General features: G+C 43.8%; 1 protein-coding gene across 2 annotated transcripts; it reads right to left on the reverse strand.

Annotated features, from left to right (window-relative positions):
- Positions 1-13,355: 13,355 nt before the first annotated feature.
- gng10 (guanine nucleotide binding protein (G protein), gamma 10) lies at positions 13,356-19,259 on the reverse strand. Of its 2 annotated transcripts, none has more exons than XM_029692472.1 (3): positions 18,081-19,259; positions 17,387-17,513; positions 13,356-13,867 (listed from the first exon to the last, which is right to left on the reverse strand). In XM_029692472.1, exons 1-2 carry the CDS (start codon positions 18,159-18,161, stop codon positions 17,388-17,390), a joined length of 207 nt encoding a protein of 68 aa, XP_029548332.1. In that variant the 5' UTR covers positions 18,162-19,259; the 3' UTR covers positions 13,356-13,867; position 17,387. The 2 variants fall into 2 exon arrangements, with proteins under 2 accessions (XP_029548332.1, XP_029548331.1); XM_029692471.1 differs by lacking the exon at positions 13,356-13,867 and adding an exon at positions 16,284-16,453 and having other exon boundaries at positions 18,081-19,245.
- Positions 19,260-19,697: the final 438 nt, after the last annotated feature.

Raw genomic sequence — 19,697 nt, forward strand, 5'->3', positions numbered from 1 at the left:
TCCCAGTCTCAGCCTTGTGTCCCGGTCTCAGCCTTGTGTGTCCCAGTCTCAGCCTTGTGTCCCAGTCTCAGCCTTGTGTGTCCCAGTCTCAGTCTTGTGTCCCAGTCTCAGCCTTGTGTGTCCCAGTCTCAGTCTTGTGTCCCAGTCTCAGCCTTGTGTCCCAGTCTCATCCTTGTGTCCCAGTCTCAGCCTTGTGTGTCCCGGTCTCAGCCTTGTGACGACACTTTCCTCCCTTCTCTTTCGTGTAGCGGTTATGATATGAAGGTTTGGCTTGGAAAGGTTTTTTTCTCCTGGTCACAGACAGCTGATGTGTTGTGCACTGTAGTCCACAAGGAAAAGTTGAGAGGAGCAGAGCGTGTAGATAGTTGATTATGCTGTTTTTATGTGGCTGCTGTGAAAGTGAACTGTTTGCACGTGATCGGGGGTGTATTCATTCTGCCGAAAAAAACTTTTCTTAAACAGAAGCAAAAGGGAACAAAACGGGCATAAACATACCAGAATTTGTCCAATAGAAACTCTAGTTTGCAACTGTTGGACTAATGATTACACCCTAGATCAGCTAGATGCAGGTAAGAGTGTTCAAGGTGGCATTGAATGAGTCACTGTCTGTCACCTTTATTACAAAGAATTATCTGGACCTGTGAACCTACGTTGTAAACTTTCATTCATAGGCTAGGTTGTAACAACCTCATGATGGGTACAAGGGATAATTTGAGATTTACCATGAATCGGCTTTCAGTGCCTATACTACGAATCAGGTTTCAAAAATCAAATCAAAGTTTATTGGTTGCGTATACAGTTTAGCAGATGTTATAGCGGCTGCATCGAAAATGCTTATGTTAGTAGCTCCTAACAGGGCAGTAAAATGCTTATATTACTAGCTCCTAACAAATACAATTATTTTGTTACTAGCTCCTAACAGGGCAATAAAAATGTCAAACAAATACACAAATAATAATACAAAAAACTAGAAACAAGAAATCACGATTGTCAGAACGAATCCAATAAACAATCTAAATAATACTGTAATCCAAAAGCAATCTATGCGTATATACACCAAAAATATATACTAAAAATACTATGTATAGCTGTAGACCAGCCTGGTCTCAGACCAGACGTAACATAGTAAATGTAAATCCGTAGATATATAGAGTGCTAATAGTAATGGAGTCTTTTTTTTAGGCACCAACTCCCCCATGTCTCGGAGTTAGTACTACAAACTGGCGAGTTCTATTAGAGTGAGCTATGTCAAGAATCCAGAATAGAGATAAACAGTGTAACAAAGTGCAATGCATACTAGTAGATATATTATAATGAGCTAGGTAAAGGATCAAGTATGTACAGTGCATTCGAAAAGTATTCAGACCCCTTCCCTTTTCCACATTTTGTTGCTTTATAGCCTTATTCTAAAATATATATTTTTTGTTAAATGTTTTTTTTTATTTTTTATTTCACCTTTATTTAACCAGGTAGGCTAGTTGAGAACAAGTTCTCATTTGCAACTGCGACCAGGCCAAGATAAAGCAAAGCAGTGCGACACAAACAACAACACAGAGTTACACATGGAATAAACAAGCGTACAGTCAATAACACAATAGAGAAAAAAAAGTCTATAAGGGAGGTTAGATAAGGGAGGTTGGCAATAAATAGGCCATAGTGGCGAAATAATTACAATTTAGCAATGACCCCAAGCATACTTCCAAAGTTGTGGCAAAATGGCTTAAGGACAACAAAGTCAAGGTATTGGAGTGGCCATCACAAAGCCTTGACCTCAATCCTATAGAAAATTTGTGGGCAGAACTGAAAAAGTGTGGCCAGACGAAAGTAAAAGGCACATGACAGCCCGCTTGGAGTCTGAGACCATGAGAAACAAGATTCTCTGGTCGGATGAAACCAAGATTGAACTCTTTGGCCTGAATGCCAAGCTTCACATCTGGAGGAAACCTGGCACCATCCTTACGGTGAAGCATGGTGGTGGCAGCATCATGCTGTGGGGATGTTTGTCAACGGCAGGGACAGGGAGACTAGTCAGGATCAAGGGAAAGATGAACGGAGCAAAGTACCGAGAGATCCTTGATGAAAACCTGCTCCAGAGCGCTCAGGACATCAGATTGGGGCGAAGGTTCACCTTCCAACAGGACAACAATCCTAAGCACACAGCCAAGACAACGCAGGAGTGGCTTCGGGACAAGTCTCTGAATGTCCTTGAGTGGCCCAGCCAGAGCCCTGTCTTGAACCTGATCGAACATCTCTGGAGAGACCTGAAACTAGCTGTGCAACAACGCTCCATCCAACCTGACAGAGCTTGAGAGGATCTGCAGAGAAGAATGGGAGAAACTCCCCAAATACAGGCGTGCCATCACAGCTCGCTTGGGGTTTGCCAAAAGGCACCTAAAGACTCTTAGACCATGAAAAACAAGATTCTCTGGTCTGATGAAACCAATGAATGGGAGAAACATTTATAAAAACCTGTTTTTGCTTTGTCATTGTGGGGTATAGTGTGTAGATTGATGAGGGGAAAAAAACAATTTAATACATTTTTAGAATAAGGCTGTAACATAACAAAATGTGGAAAAAGTCAAGGGATCCGAATACTTTACGAAAGCACTGTAAATAAATAGTGTGAAAAACAGTTTAAAAGAAACAGTCCAGTGTTTAATGTTTCTATAAGTTATACATGGGACACCAGCGTTGGGTGTGTATGGGTGTATGCATATGTATGAGTGTGTGTGTGTGTGTTTTTGTTTTTGTTTCCTACTACAGGAGCTGGCTGTTAAGTAGTCTGATGGCCTGGAGATAGAAGCTGTTTCTCAGTGTCTCTGTCTGCTAGATGCTAGCAGGGTGAACAGACCATGACTCTGGTGGCTGAGGTCCTTGATGATCTTCTTTGCTTTCCTTTGACACGAGTTCTGTAAATGTCCTGGAGGGCAGGCAGTGTGACCCCCGGTGGTGCTCAGGAGAGCCATTCGGTTGAGGGCGGAGCAGTTTCCGTGCCAGGCGATGATGCAGCCCGACAGAATGCTAGAATGCTCTCAACGGTGCATCAGTTTGAGGAGTTACCGAGGTAACTTTGGCCGACTCTTGAGTTCAACTCGGGGTAACCGGTACCACGAAAGTGGCTCACCTTTTAGCCAGGTAAATTTCGATCCTTCAGAACTAATCTGCTCCGGTGCAGGCTAACTCAGGGCTAACTCAATTTAGGGCTAACTCAAGAGTTCGGACTCACCCATGGATTGATGTTTCAGCATTGTCTCAATGAAGTGTTCTGACTCACCCATGGATTGATGATTCAGCATTGTCTCAATGAAGAATTCTGACACCCATGGACTGACGTTTCAGCATTGTCTCAATGAAGTGTTCGGCATTTGACTAGCCATGTGTGACATGCACGCTTAGTTACAAGCCTGCTACTGGTTAACAGCAGGCGGGCGAGCAATATCCACCGTCGTAATCAAATCAAATCAAATGTATTTATTTTAATAAAGCACTTCTTACATCAACTGATATCTCAAAGTGCTGTACAGAAACCCAGCCTAAAACCCCAAACAGCAAGCAATGCAGGTGTAGAAGCACGGTGGCTAGGAAAAACTCCCTAGAAAAGACAAAACCTAGAAAGAAACCTAGAGAGGAACCAGGCTATGAGGGGTGGCCAGTCCTCTTCTGGCTGTGCCGGGTGGAGATTATAACAGAACATGGTCAAGATGTTCAAATGTTCATAAATCACCAGCATGGTCAAATAATAATAATCACAGTAGTTGTCGAGGGTGCAACAAGTCAGCACCTCAAGAGTAAATGTCAGTTGGCTTTTCATAGCCGATCATTGAGAGTATCTCTACCGCTCCTGCTGTCTCTAGAGAGTTGAAAACAGCAGGTCTGGGACAGGTAGCACGTCCGGTGAACAGGTCAGGGTTCCATAGCCACAGGCAGAACAGTTGAAACTGGAGCAGCAGCACTGCCAGGTGGACTGGGGACAGCAAGGAGTCCTCATGTCAGGTAGTCCTGAGGCATGGTCCTAGGGCTCAGGTCCTCCGAGAGAGAGAAAGAAAGAAAGAAAGAAAGAAAGAAAGAAAGAAAGAAAGAAAGAGAGAAAGAGAGAATTAGAGAGAGCATACTTAAATTCACACAGGACACCGGATAAGACAGGAGAAATACTCCAGATATAACAGACTGACCCTAGCCCCCTGACACATAAACTACTGCAGCATAAATACTGGAGGCTGAGACAGGAGGGGTCAGGAGACACTGTGGCCCCATCCGACGATATCCCCGGACAGGGCCAAACAGGAAGGATATAACCCCACCCACTTTGCCAAAGCACAGCCCCCACGCCACTAGAGGGATATCTTCAACCACCAACTTACCATCCTGAGACAAGGCTGAGTATAGCCCACAAAGATCTCCGCCATGGCACAACCCAAGGGGGGGGGGGGGGCGCCAACCCAGACAGGAAGACCACGTCAGTGACTCAACCCACTCAAGTGACGCACCCCTCCTAGGGATGGCATGGAAGAACACCAATAAGCCAGTGACTCAGGCCCTGTAATAGGGTTAGAGGCAGAGAATCCCAGTGGAGAGAGGAGAACCGGCCAGGCAGAGACAGCAAGGGAAGTTCGTTGCTCCAGAGCCTTTCCGTTCACCTTCACACTACTGGGCCAGACTACACTCAATCATAGGACCCACTGAAGAGATGAGTCTTCAGTAAAGACTTAAAGGTTGAGACCGAGTCTGCATCTCTCACATGGGTAGGCAGCAGACTATTCCATAAAATGGAGCGCTACAGGAGAAAGCCCTGCCTCCAGCTGTTTGCTTAGAAATTCTAGGGACAATTAGAAGGCCTGCGTCTTGTGACCGTAGCGTACGTGTAGGTATGTACAGCAGGCCCAAATTGGAAAGATAGGTAGGAGCAAGCCCATGTAATGCTTTGTAGGTTAGCAGTAAAACCTTGAAATCAGCCCTTGCCTTAACAGGAAGCCAGTGTAGGGAGGCTAACACTGGAGTAATATGATCAAATTTTTTGGTTCTAGTCAGGATTCTAGCAGCCGTATTTAGCACTAACTGAAGTTTATTTAGTGCTTTATCCGGGTAGCCGGAAAGTAGAGCATTGCAGTAGTCCAACCTAGAAGTAACAAAAGCATGGATACATTTTTTTGCATCATTTGTGGACAGAAAGTTTCTGATTTTTGCAATGTTACGTAGATGGAAAAAAGCTGCCCTTGAAACAGTCTTGATATGTTCTTCAAAAGAGCGATCAGGGTCCAGAGTAACGACGAGGTCCTTCACAGTTTTATTTGAGACGACTGTACAACCATCAAGATTAATTGTCAGATTAATCAGTCCCTACACCCAAAGAAGGGCACTGCATTCATCCACCTTTGGCCTGCTCGCCTCCCTACCTCTGAGGAAGCACAGTTCCCGCTCAGCCCAGTCAAAACTGTTCGCTGCTCTGGCACCCCAATAGTGGAACAAGCTCCCTCACGACGCCAGGACAGCGGAGTCAATCACCACCTTCCGGAAACACCTGAAACCCCACCTCTTTAAGGAATACCTGGTATAGGATTAAGTAATCCTTCTAACCCTCCCCCCTACCCTATAGATGTACTATTGTAAAATGGTTGTTCCACTGGATATCATAAGGTGAATGCACCAATTTGTAAGTCGCTCTGGATAAGAGTGTCTGCTAAATGACGTAAATGTAAATGTAAGATCTCTTTGTTTCTTGGGACCTAGAATAAGCATCTCTGTTTTGTCCGAGTTTAAAAGTAGAAAGTTTGTAGCCATCCACTTCCTTATGTCTGAAACACAGGCTTCTAGCGAGGGCAGTTTTGGGGCTTCACCATGTTTCATTGAAATGTACAGCTGTGTGTCATCCGCATAGCAGTGAAATTTAACATTATGTTTTCGAATTACATCCCCAAGAGGTAAAATATATAATGAAAACAATAGTGGTCCTAAAACGGAACCTTGAGGAACACCGAAATTTACAGCTGATTTGTCAGAGGACAAACGATTCACAGAGACAAACTGATATCTTTCCGACAGATAAGATCTAAACCAGGCCAGAACTTGTCCATGTAGACCAATTTGGGTTTCCAATCTCTCCAAAAGAATGTGGTGATCGATGGTATCAAAAGCAGCACTAAGATCTAGGAGCACGAGGACAGATGCAGAGCCTCGGTCTGACATCATTAAAAGGTCATTTATCACCTTCACAAGTGCAGTCTCAGTGCTATGATGGGGTCTAAAACCAGACTGAAGCATTTCGTATACATCGTTTGTCTTCAGGAAGGCAATGAGTTGCTGCGCAACAGCTTTTTCAACTTTTTTTTGAGAGGAATGGAAGATTCGATATAGGCCGATAGTTTTTTATATTTTCTGGGTCAAGGTTTGGCTTTTTCAAGAGAGGCTTTATTACTGCCACTTTTAGTGAGTTTGGTACACATCCGGTGGATAGAGAGACGTTTATTATGTTCAACATAGGAGGGCCAAGCACAGGAAGCAGCTCTTCCAGTAGTTTAGTTGGAATAGGGTCCAGTATGCAGCTTGAAGGTTTAGAGGCCATGATTATTTTCATCATTGTGTCAAGAGATATAGTACTAAAACACTTTAGTGTCTCCCTTGATCCTAGGTCCTGGCAGAGTTGTGCAGACTCAGGACAACGGAGCTTTGGAGGAATACGCAGATTTAAAGAGGAGTCCGTAATTTGCTTTCTAATGATCATGATCTTTTCCTCAAAGAAGTTCATGAATTTATTACTGCTGAAGTGAAAGCCATCCTCTCTTGGGGAATGCTGCTTTTTAGTTAGCTTTGCGACAGTATCAAAAATAAATTTAGGATTATTCTTATTTTCCTCAATTAAGTTGGAAAAATAGGATGATCGAGCAGCAGTGAGGGCTCTTTAATACTGCACGGTACTGTCTTTCCAAGCTAGTCGGAAGACTTTCAGTTTGGTGTGGCGCCATTTCCGTTCCAATTTTCTGGAAGCTTGCTTCAGAGCTGTTGTATTTTCTGTATACCAGGGAGCTAGTTTCTTATGACAAATGTTTTTTATTTTTAGGGGTGCAACTGCATCTAGGGTATTGCGCAAAGTTAAATTGAGTTCCTCGGTTAGGTGGTTAACTGATTTTTGTCCTCTGACGTCCTTGGGCAGGCAGAGGGAGTCTGGAAGGGCATCAAGGAATCTTTGGGTTGTCTGAGAATTAATAGCACGACTTTTGATGCTCCTTGGTTGGGGTCTGAACAGATTATTTGTTGCGATTGCAAACATAATAAAATGGTGGTCCGATAGTCCAGGATTATGAGGAAAAACATTAAGAGCCACAACATTTATTCCACGGGACAAAACTAGGTCCAGAGTATGACTGTGGCAGTGAGTAGGTCCAGAGACATGTTGGACAAAACCCACTGAGTCGATGATGGCTCCGAAAGCCTTTTGGAGTGGGTCTGTGGACTTTTCCTTGTGAATATTAAAGTCACCAAAAATTAGAATATTATCTGCTGTGACTACAATATTAATAGGAATTCAGGGAACTCGGTGAGGAACGCTGTATATGGCCCAGGAGGCCTGTAAACAGTAGCTATAAAAAGTGATTGAGTAGGCTGCATAGATTTCATGACTAGAAGCTCAAAAGATGAAAACTGCGTTTTTTTGGGGGGGGGGTTGGGGGGGTTAATTGAAATTTGCTATCGTAAATGTTAGCAACACCTCCACCTTTGCGGGATGCACGGGGGATATGGTCACTAGTGTAACCAGGGGGTGAGGCCTCATTTAACACAGTAAATTCATCAGGCTTAAGCCATGTTTCAGTCAGGCCAATCACATCAAGATTATGATCAATGATTAGTTAATTGACTGTAACTGCCTTGGAAGTGAGGGATCCAACATTACGTGGCCCTATTTTGAGATGTGAGGTATCACGATGTCTTTCAATAATGGCAGGAATGGAGGAGGTCTTTATACTAGTGAGATTGCTAAAGCGAACACCGCCATCTTTAATTTTGCCCAACCTAGATCGAGGCACAGACACGGTCTCAATGGGGAAAGCTGAGCTGACTACACTGACTGTGCTAGTGGCAGACTCCACTAAGCTGGCAGGCTGGCTAACAGCCTGCTGCCTGGCCTGCACCCTAATTCATTGTGGAGCTAGAGGAGTTAGAGCCCTGTCTATGTTCGTAGATAAGATGAGAGCACCGCTCCAGCTAAGATGGAGTCCGTCACTCCTCAACAGGCCAGGCTTGGTGCTGTTTGTGGGTGAGTCCCAGAAAGAGGGCCAATTATCCACAAATTATATCTTTTGGGAGGGGAAGAAAACAGTTTTCAACCAGCGATTGAGTTGTGAGACTCTGCTGTAGAGCTCATCACTCCCCCTAACTGGGAGGGGGCCAGAGACAATTAATCGATGCCGACACATCTTTCTAGCTGATTTACACGCTGAAGCTATGTTGCGCTTGGTGACCTCTGACTGTTTCATCCTAACATCGTTGGTGCTGACGTGGATAACAATATCCCTGTACTCTCTACACTCGCCAGTTTTATCTTTAGCCAGCACCCTCTTCAGATTAGCCTTAACGTCAGTAGCCCTGCCCCCTGGTAAACAGTGTTTGATCGCTGGATGATTCTTTTTAAGTCTAATACTGCGGGTAATGGAGTCGCCAATGACTAGGTTTTTCAATTTGTCAGAGCTAATGGTGGGAAGCTTCGGCGTCTCAGACCCCGTAAAGGGAGGAGTAGAGCCCAGAGAAGGCTCGGCCTCTGACTCCGTAACGGGAGGAGTAGAGCCCAGAGAAGGCTCGGCCTCTGACCCCGTAACGGGAGGAGTAGAGCCCAGAGAAGGCTCGGCCTCTGACTCCGTAACGGGAGGAGTAGAGACCAGAGAAGGCTCGGCCTCTGACCCCGTAACGGGAGGAGTAGAGCCCAGAGAAGGCTCGGCCTCTGACCCCGTAACGGGAGGAGTAGAGGCCAGAGAAGGCTCGGCCTCTGACTCCGTAACGGGAGGAGTAGAGACCAGAGAAGGCTCGGCCTCTGACCCCGTAACGGGAGGAGTAGAGCCCAGAGAAGGCTCGGCCTCTGACCCCGTAACGGGAGGAGTAGAGCCCAGAGAAGGCTCGGCCTCTGACCCCGTAACGGGAGGAGTAGAGACAAGAGAAGGCTCGGCCTCTGACCCCGTAACGGGAGGAGTAGAGACCAGAGAAGGCTCGGCCTCTGACCCCGTAACGGGAGGAGTAGAGACCAGAGAAGGCTCGGCCTCAGAACCCGTAACGGGAGGAGTAGAGACTGGGAAGGCTCGGCCTCTGACCCCGTAACGGGAGGAGTAGAGGCCAGAGAAGGCTCGGCCTCTGACTCCGTAACGGGAGGAGTAGAGGCCAGAGAAGGCTCGGCCTCTGACTCCGACCCGCTGCTTAATGGGGAGAACCGGTTGAAAGTTTCTGTCGGCTGAATAAGCGACACCGGTTGAGCATTCCTACAGCGTTTCCCTCCAGAAACCATGAGAAAGTTGTCCGGCTGCGGGGACCGTGCGAGGGGGTTTATACTAACGTTACTATCTGTACTTGCTGGTGGCACAGACGCTGTTTCATCCTTTCCTACACTGAAATGACCCTTGCCTAACGATTGCGTCTGAAGCTGGGCTTGCAGCACAGCTATCCTTGCCGTAAGGCGATCGTTCTCCTGTATATTATGAGTACAACGACTACAATTAGAAGGCATCATGTTAATGTTACTTAGCTTCGGCTGTTTGAAGTCCTGACGAACCATGTCCAGATAAAACCTCCGGGGTGAAAAAGTTGAATGGAAAAAAGTTGAGTGAGGGGAAAACTAAAAATATACGGTAATGAAAAAGTAAAAACCGTAAAGTTGTCAGGTAGCAAAGTAAGGTTGGCAACAGAATCGCACAGCAGCACGTAAACAAGTAATAGGGGAGAGTGGGGTAAGTTGAGCCACTTTTTACATTCAGTATCACCAGGTCAAGGAAAATAAAATAGTATTCTGACTAACAAAAAAAATCTACAGAAATACTGTATCTACATATATTTCAGGATGTTGTGGATCCCTGGCTATAATCACAATTCATGTAAACAAATGTTTTGAAAATATAGGTTGTCCTAAAAAAGTGGCTTCCTGGCACAAATGACCCGGGTATTACATTGGGACAGGACAGTGAGTTGAGCATTGGGACAGTGAGTTGAGCATTGGGACAGGGAGTTGAGCATTGGGACAGGAAGTTGAGTATCGGGACAGTGAGTTGAGCATTGGGACAGGGAGTTGAGCATTGGGACAGGGAGTTGAGCATTGGGACAGGAAGTTGAGTATCGGGACAGGAAGTTGAGTATCGGGACAGGGGTGGAGGGTTGGGACAGGGGGTTGAGCTTTGGGACAGGAAGTTGAGTATCGGGACAGGGAGTTGAGCATCGGGACAGGGAGTTGAGCATTGGGACATCGAGTTGAGCATTGGGACAGGGGATTGAGTATCGGGACAGGGGGTTGAGCATTGGGACAGGGAGTTGAGTATCGGGACAGGGGGGTGAGCATTGGGACAGGGGGGGTTGAGTATTGGGACAGGGGGTGAGCATTGGGACAGGGTGATGAGCATTGGGACAGGGAATTTGAGCATTGGGACAGGGATAGTTGAGTATTGGGACAGTGGGGTGAACATTGGGACAGGGGGGTGAGCATTGGGACAGAGGTTTGAGCATTGGGACAGGGGGTTAAGTATCGGGACAGGGGGGTGAGTATCGGGACAGGGAGTTGAGCATTGGGACAGGGAATTGAGTATCGGGACAGGGAAGTGAGCATTGGGACAGGGATAGTTGAGTATTGGGACAGGGGGGTGAGCATTGGGACAGGGTGTTGAGCATTGGGACAGGTGTTTGAGCATTGGGACAGGGAGTTGAGTATTGGGACAGGGGAGGGTGAGCATTGGGACAGGGATAGTTGAGTATTGGGACAGAGGGGTGAGTATCGGGACAGGGGGGTGAGCATTGGGACAGGGATAGTTGAGTATTGGGACAGGGGGTGAGCATTGGGACAGAACAACAGCAAAGGACCTTATGAAGGTGCTGGAGGAAACAGGTAGAAACGTATCTGTATCCACAGTAAAACGAGTCCTAAGTCGACATAACCTGAAAGGCCGCTCAGCAAGGAAGAAGCCGCTGCTCCAAAACCACCATAAAAAAGCCAGACTGCGGTTTACAACTGCACGTGGGGACAAAGATCGTACTTTTTGGAGAAATGTCTTCTGGTCTGATGAAACAAAAATAGAACTGTTTGGCCATAATGACCATCATTATGTTTGGAGGAAAAAGGGGGATGCTTGCAAGCTGAAGAACACCATCCCAACCATGAAGCACGGGGGTGGCAGCATCATGTTGTGGGGGTGCTTTGCTGCAGGAGGGACTGGTGCACTTCACAAAATAGATGGCTTCATGAGGAAGGAAAATTATGTGGATATATTGAAGCAACATCTCAAGACATCAATCAGGAAGTTTAAGCTTGGTCGCAAATGGGTCTTCCAAATGGACAATTTTTATTAAAAAAAAATATTTCACACACAACACAGAGTTACACATGGAATAAACAAACATACAGTCAATAACACAATAGAGAAAAAAGTCTATATACAGTGTGCGCAAATGAGGTAAGATAAGGGAGTGTCACGTCCTGACCATAGTAAGCTGTTATTTTCTATGGTAGAGTAGGTCAGGGCGTGGCAGGGGGGTTTTCTAGTTTAGTTTTTTCTATGTTGTTATGTTCTAGTTTTGTATTTCTATGTTGGGTTGGTCTAGTTTTATATTTCTATGTTGGGCTTTGTTTGGGATGATCACCAATTAGAGGCAGCTGGTCATCGTTGTCTCTAATTGGAGGTCATATTTAAGTTGGTGTTTGTCCCACCTGGGTTTGTGGGAGATACATTTTGAGTAGTGTATGTTTCACGGTTTGTTGTTTTGTTTATTCAGGTTTATTTTGTATGTATTGCAGAGTTTCACAGTTTAATAAAGAATTATGTGGAACGAGAATCACGCTGCACTTTGGTCCGCTCCTTTCGACAACCTGTGACAGGGAGGTTGGCAATAAATAGGCCATAGTGGCAAAATAATTACAATTTAGCAATGACCCCCAAGCATACTTCCAAAGTTGTGGCAAAATGCCTTAAGGACAATCAAGTCAAGGTATTGGAGTGGCCATCACAAAGCCCTGACCTCAATCCCATAGAAAATTTGTGGGCAAAACTGAAAAAGTGTGTGCGAGCAAGGAGGCCTACAAACCTGACTCAGTTAAACCAGCTCTGTCAGGAGGAATGGGCCAAAATTCACCCAACTTATTGTGGGAAGCTTGTGGAAGGCTACCCGAAACGTTTGACCCAAGTTAAACAATTTAAAGGCAATGCTACCAAATACTAATTGAGTGTATGTAAACTTCTGACCCACTGGGAATGTGATGAAAGAAATAAAAGCTGAAATAAATCATTCTCTCTACTATTATTCTGACATTTCACATTCTTAAAAAGATCAACTGGGCTAAAAATGGACCAGCCCATCTGCATTTTCCCGAAATGCCAGATTGCTAATCCGCCCCTGTTCTTTAGAATGATAGTTTATTGTAATATCATCAATGGTTCTTAGCATAATTGTAGACCTTTGTTGGAGAAAGGAGTGCCTCAGAGAAGGACTAGCTTACATTTGAAGCTGTTTAGAAGCTGTTAAGTTTGATTTAGGAGAACAAGAAGAAAAATTACATTTTGTGTTTGCTGTCAAGTTTCACGTTATCTTCATGAACAAATCATTTAATTCAACTCTTAACCAAACCTCCTTGTATTCATGGTATGCATGACTTGTAATTGGGAATGTACTTTTTGGATTCTTGGAGCCGTTGGCAGTTTCCAAACACTCACACAAACACTCCCCCTCTCTCTCTCTCTCTTTCACATACACACACACAATTGCTTTGTCATGCATGTTGTATGACTTCAGAGAGATGTCCATTGTCCGTGAGAGTGAGGCAATACTCGGCGTGTAGTAGATGTTGCCATAATAAGTATCGGTGGAAACTGCCAGAGGAGGAACTCAGGTCACATGACATCATGAGGACACATATCCAGGTCACATGACATCATGAGCACACTTATCCAGGTCACATGACATCATGAGAACACATATCCAGGTCCCATGATGCCATGAGGTCACATATCCATTGGAGCAACAGGTGAGTTCACATTAGTCATACAGACTATTATGAGATGTGGGTGTGTTGGTGGGGAGTTTACCCATTCAGTACACTTTAACTGGGCGTTACCACAATAGGTCTGTATACCATCAATAGAAATCATTTCAGATCATTTCACATAAATAGTTAATCAAACACGTTTTGGTTAAACATTATTTTATTAATTTACACACAAACAGGCCACATGTGAAACAAAAACATGTTTATTATTGAGTTTAGACATCATATTTTAAAATTCAACAGTGCACAATATTTGAACGATACCAAACAGACAGGTAACAATCAACCGAAATTAATCTATGCAGCACGTTGGATTGTTTACTAAACATTTGCCTTTCTGGTGCACTTAAAACAAACTCTAGAAATCTCTGACTGTTGTACATCTAGCAACACTCAAGACTTTGTCCTCTTATAAAATAACGTCCTGTCTTCATCTGGTTTAATCTCATCCACTAATGTCTGTTTTACAGTAATGTCTGTTCCTCACCAGGATGGACATATTAATATACAACTATATGATGGAACAGCTACAATACATACAGTTGTAACCTAGTGCCTTTAGGGGTAGTAAGTGTTTTATGATACTAAAAGGTGTCCATCTTGTGGTGAATTGAAAGGGTTGCAGAATGTTCCATTGATGTGGTAACTAGCCTGGTAAGAAGAAAGAAAAGGTATATTGTTTTGAAGGAGGAGCCTGTATATGAAAAAAAAATAATAACATCCTTTAAATACATGGAGAAATTCCACTTAAAACCGAACATGATGGAGGACGTTTATGAATGGCCTTGACCTATAGGGAGGTCAGAGAACTGGCAGTGTGGTGCCAGACAACAACCTCTCACTCAATGTGAGCAAGACAAAAGAGCTGATCGTGGACTACAGGAAAAGGCGGGTCGAACAGGTCCCCATTAACATCGACGGGGCTGTAGTGGAGCAGGTTGAGAGCTTCAAGTTCCTTGGTGTCCACATCACCAACAAACTATCATGGTCCAAACATACCAAGACAGTCGTGAAGAGGGCACGACAAAACCTTTTCCCCTTCAGGAGAATGAAAAGATTTGGCATGGGTCCTGAGATCCTCAAAAGGTTCTACAGCTGCACCATCGAGAGCATTCTGACCAGTTGCCTCACCGCTTGGTATGGCAACTGCTCGGCATCCGACCGTAAGGCACTACAGAGGGTAATGTTTATGGCCCAGTATATCGCTGGGGCCAAGCTTCCTGCAATCCAGGACCTATATACCAGGCGGTGTCAGAGGAAAGCCCCAAAAATTGTCAGAGACTCCAGTCCCCCAAGTCATAGATAGTTTTCTCTGCTACCGCGCGGCAAGCGGTACCGGAGCGCCAAGTCTAGGACCAAAAGGCTCCTCAACAGCTTCTATCCCCAAACCATCAGACTGCTGAACAATTAATAAAATCACCACCGGACAATTTACACTGACACCCTCTCCCTTTTGTACACTGCTCTACTCTCTGTTTATTATCTATGCATAGTCACTTCACCCCCACCTACATGTACAGATTACCTCTAACCTGTACCCCTGCACATTGACTTGGTACCAGTACCCACTGTATTGTTATTTTATTGTGTTACTTTTTATTATTACTTTTTATTTTAGTCTACTTGGTAAATCTTTTCTTAACTCTTGAATTGCACTGTTGGTTACAGGGCTTGTAAGTAAGCATTTCACTGTAAAGTCTACACTTGTTGTATTCGGCGCATGTGACAAATAAAGTTTTATTTGCTCCCCGAAAAACCAGAAGTACTGTAAGTCAGTGTTTTCTGTTGTGGTGTAACCAGGCTGGTAAGAAGAGCGTTATGTAACCTGCATCAGCAGACATGTTCAAATGACATGACCCTCTCTTCATCTGACGGCAAGAAACAACTGGGAAAACCACTGATAACAATCATTAATGAGGGAATCTGGGATTCATACAACAATGGCTATATGCCAATTAGAAGCCTGATTTAAGTTTTTCCACTCAGAGTCCGGAAGAAGCGATGGCAATAATGAGTGTGTTTGTAACGTTTGTGGGCATGTTAGGCGTCCTTGCGAAAGAGAACTTTGGTCCCTGGACCCACGACTGCCGCTCTTGTATCAAACAGGATATGGCAAAAATAACGCTATGTCCCAAATGGATCCCTATATAGTGCACTACTTTAGACCAGAGCCCTATGGAACCCTATTCCTTATATAGTGCACTACTTTAGACCAGAGCCCTATTGAACCCTATTCCTTATATAGTACACTACTTTAGACCAGAGCCCTATAGAACCCTATTCCCTATATAGTGCACTACTTTAGACCAGAGCCCTATGGGACCCTATTCCCTATATAGTGCACTACTTTAGACCAGAGCCCTATAGAACCCTATTCCCTATATAGTACACTACTTTAGACCAGAGCTCTATGGGCCATAAGGTGCCATTTAGGACACGTTCTAAGTTAAAGGGAAAGGGAAGTCACAGTAACTTCCTGTGGTCAGGGGCTCTGTTGACAGTGGATGGTGGCGGAAACATCCGTCCATGGGTGGAAAGTGCTTTCCTTGGTATCAGTTACAGCTTTTCCATGACGTTAAAAGAAACCAATCAAGTTCAAGTCCTTGGCTGTTCCTCCCCCCCGTCTCAGCACAACATCTATTATGTTGTGAATTAACTGAAAGTAACTGAAAATAACTGGAATTCCATGTGAATTATAAGTATCTTTGGCGAGTTTAAAACAGGAAGATCTAGCTTCCTGTCACTGACTATAAGCGGTTTCCATTAAGCGTCAACGTCTCAACAACAGGAAAGGAAGGAGTTTTACGATTCCGAGGCAGTGTCGAGCCCGACCCCGACTTAAAACATCTCTTCAGTTTAAGATGATGCAATGCAAAAAAACTAAGCAATTACTAAAGAACAATGTAAAAATGTTGTAACTACAGCAGCGTTAGACCTAATTTACAGCTCCTGTATAAGATCAAGTTCCTATCAAATGTTACCAAACTTGTAAAAAAAAAAAATATTATAACTTTGGGACTAAAAATACTAACATCCAAGAGACAAATATAAAAAAACGAGCTCCATATACAAACCTATTATAACTTCATATAATATATATTATTAAAGAAACATGACAAAGCCACGTGGCACAAGAGAAAATATATATCTCTCAAATTAATGCAATCTGATCACTTTTCCATCGTTTTTGGATTCCAACATAAGTTTTCCTCTGTGTGATTCCGGCGCTTTTGTGTCCTGCAAAAAAAACACAAATAACTTTTAAAGGAGGATAGAAAGCGCTATAGCCCTTCGTAGATGAGAAGTTGCTCTTGGGTTAAGGGGTTCATTGGTCATCAAAAACAAGGACCAAGGCAGAACACTTCAGAATATTTAGTTGTATTCCCCCTCTCCGAAGAACCCACAGGCCCCTGCATAGGTCCCCCAGCCTAGACCCTGGTCTAAAGTAGTGCACTATATAGGGAATGGGGTTCCATAGGGCTCTGGTCTAAAGTAGTGCACTATATAGGGAATAGGGTTCCATAGGGCTCTGGTCTAAAGTAGTGTGCTATATATAGGGAATAGGGTTCCATAGGGCTCTGGTCTAAAGTAGTGCACTATATAGGGAATAGGGTTCCATAGGGCTCTGGTCTAAAGTAGTGCACTATATAGGGAATAGGGTTCCATAGGGCTCTGGTCTAAAGTAGTGCACTATATAGGGAATAGGGTTCCATAGGGCTCTGGTCTAAAGTAGTGCACTATATAGGGAATAGGGTTCCATAGGGCTCTCGTCTAAAGTAGTGCACTATATAGGGAATAGGGTTCCATAGGGCTCTGGTCTAAAGTAGTGCACTATATAGGGAATAGGGTTCCATAGGGCTCTGGTCTAAAGTAGTGCACTATATAGGGAATAGGGTTCCATAGGGCTCTCGTCTAAAGTAGTGCACTATATAGGGAATAGGGTTCCATAGGGCTCTGGTCTAAAGTAGTGTGCTATATATAGGGAATAGGGTTCCATAGGGCTCTGGTCTAAAGTAGTGCACTATATAGGGAATAGGGTTCTATAGGGCTCTGGTCTAAAGTAGTGCACTATATAGGGAATAGTGTTCCATAGGGCTCTGGTCTAAATTAGTGCACTATATAGGGAATAGCCTGCCATAATGAGATGTAACATAGACAAGAGTTTAGTACCTTAGAACAAGTTACAGGATCGTGGTTCTCTAAAGGGGTTGGAGCCTGTAGGAACTCCGACAAGCAGAGCATCTTTAGCTGCGTTCTGATGGCAGTACTGCTGGAGCTCTGCCGCTGCCTGAGACACCTGGGGGAACAATTAGTGTTTAAATGATTAATAGGGTCTGTGAAGTAAAAAATTAAGTTCCTATCATGTTTTGTGTCATATGTGTACAACAGCTGATGAAACTAACACTGTAAAAGTGGGGGGTAAAAAATACGATCAGCGTTATTTCCTGATAGTTTCTGGTTTAAGATCGATAAAACACCAAATCATAACTCTATTGTCATTTTTTTTACCTGCAGTGACCCGTTAAATATCATCAAGCAATAATTTCCTATAATTAATGAGACGGCAGACAATGAATTAATGAATGATATAATGCCATGCATGGTAAATCACTTTCTATTTAGGAAATATCAAAGCCAATTTTGGTCGACGACTTTCAACGACTTTTTCCACAGCATCAGTCACATCACAGTGGACCACAGAAGAGCTGTGTGAAACAGATACCGTAGACTAACTGGAATGCCATCATCACCCACACGTTTACAATCACCGTTTAAAATGACATGCACTAAATACACCCTAAATCTATCCTACGGAAAAGCTTTACTGCCTGTCTTTCTTTAATAAGATGTTATTTTAGTTTACCTTAATCCGTTCCAAACTGGCTTCTAGTTTCAGCTGTTCTACAATCCGACGCATGTTGGACACGTTGGAATTAGACGTCATTGCTGATGATTTCTTTCTTTAATTCGTGTTTTTTTTGTTTTGTTGTTGTTGTCAAATTGTTTGAGAAACTATGAGAAATATTGACGGGAAACGGCGCTTTCTGGACTGGTAAAAAGAAGAAGAAAAAAAATTAACTTCCCAAACTTTTGAAGCAGGAAGCCACATCCTCAGATGGGGAGGACCAGGGGCGTCATGCAACTCAGACATCTGAGGGGCAGAAGCGTCGTGCTCGTTTTCCTTGAATTTAATTTTTTTTATTTTATTTATTTATTACTAGACACCTAGCAATTGTATGAAGTTGGCTAGCAAGCCCAGATTGGGAACCTATCTCCCATCCTCATAACTAGCTTCCAAAAAGCCATTTCAGGCTATAAATCAATTTAGAATAGCTAGCTTGTCTAACAATCTTAGCTGGCATGTCTGCTGGCAAGTTTGGTAGACTTTAGAAAAGCGAGCAATAACTAAATGAACAGAATAAGACATGCATGCATTCCTTTACTTTTTTTTTACCCTTGAATGGAATTTGTTCAAAAATGCAACAACAAAAAATGTCTTTAAAATGTACAGCTGATCAATGCACCATCATACCAGGTCATTTAATGTTTAAAAACAAAACAAAATTGGATGATTAAGATATTTGGCCAAAGACGTGCCCTTTCTTACTGATCTCTACAGCTTCCGTTCAAAACAAATCCTGTGAAATAACATCAACACATACTGGAGGAGTTACTGGCTAGCTTAGCTAACAAACTAGCTAGGTCGGTTGCGGTGTGCATGACCAGAATGACATGTCGACAAACCACCAAAAAAAATGTGTTAGAACATTGAGAAAAGGGTGGAGTTGGACAGTTTTTTTTTTTTGTGCCCAAATTCGAACTTTAACAGATCAAATATGAGGGGGCATTTGCCCTTGTGCCCATGCTCCCTATGGCTATGACGCCTCTGGGGAGGACCACGTAGAGAGCTGAGCTCTGGGGCTGCTGGATCTCCAGACCCAAAAATAAAATCAGGCTCTCAGAGGCCCGCAGCTGCAGTATTGGCACTACATTTGCATTGGCATCTTTATGTTTTGCATCTGACAGGTACAGTTGAAGTCGGAAGTTTACATACACTTAGGTTGGAGTACTTAAAACTCGTTTTTCAACCACTTCACAAATTTCTTGTTAACAAACTATACCTGTGGATGTATTTCAAGGCCTACCTTCAAACTCAGTGCCTCTTTGCTTGACATCATGGGAAAATCAAAAGAAATCAGCCAAGACCTCAGAAAAAAAATTGTAGACCTCCACAAGTCTGGTTCATCCTTGGGAGCAATTTCCAAACGCCTGAAGGTACCACGTTCATCTGTACAAACAATAATACGCAAGTATAAACACCATGGGACCACGCAGCCGTCATACCGCTCAGGAAGGAGACACATTGTCTCCTAGAGAAGAACGTACTTTGGTGCGAAAAGTGCAAGTCAATCCCAGAACAACAGCAAAGGACCTTGTGAAGATGCTGGAGGAAACAGGTAAAAAAGTATCTATAGCCACA

Source organism: Salmo trutta, chromosome 15 (assembly GCF_901001165.1).
Source record: "Salmo trutta chromosome 15, fSalTru1.1, whole genome shotgun sequence".
In the NCBI taxonomy this organism is placed as follows: Eukaryota; Metazoa; Chordata; class Actinopteri; order Salmoniformes; family Salmonidae; genus Salmo; species Salmo trutta.

What these genes read in the sequence shown, in the direction of transcription:
- gng10 (XM_029692472.1), bottom strand. Translation starts at nt 18,161, where the DNA reads ATGACGTCTAATTCCAACGTGTCCAACATGCGTCGGATTGTAGAACAG. An exon ending in CCAGTTTGGAACGGATTAAG is followed by an intron (nt 17,514 to 18,080) that starts GTAAACTAAAAT and finishes TTGTTCCCCCAG; the next exon opens with GTGTCTCAGGCAGCGGCAGA.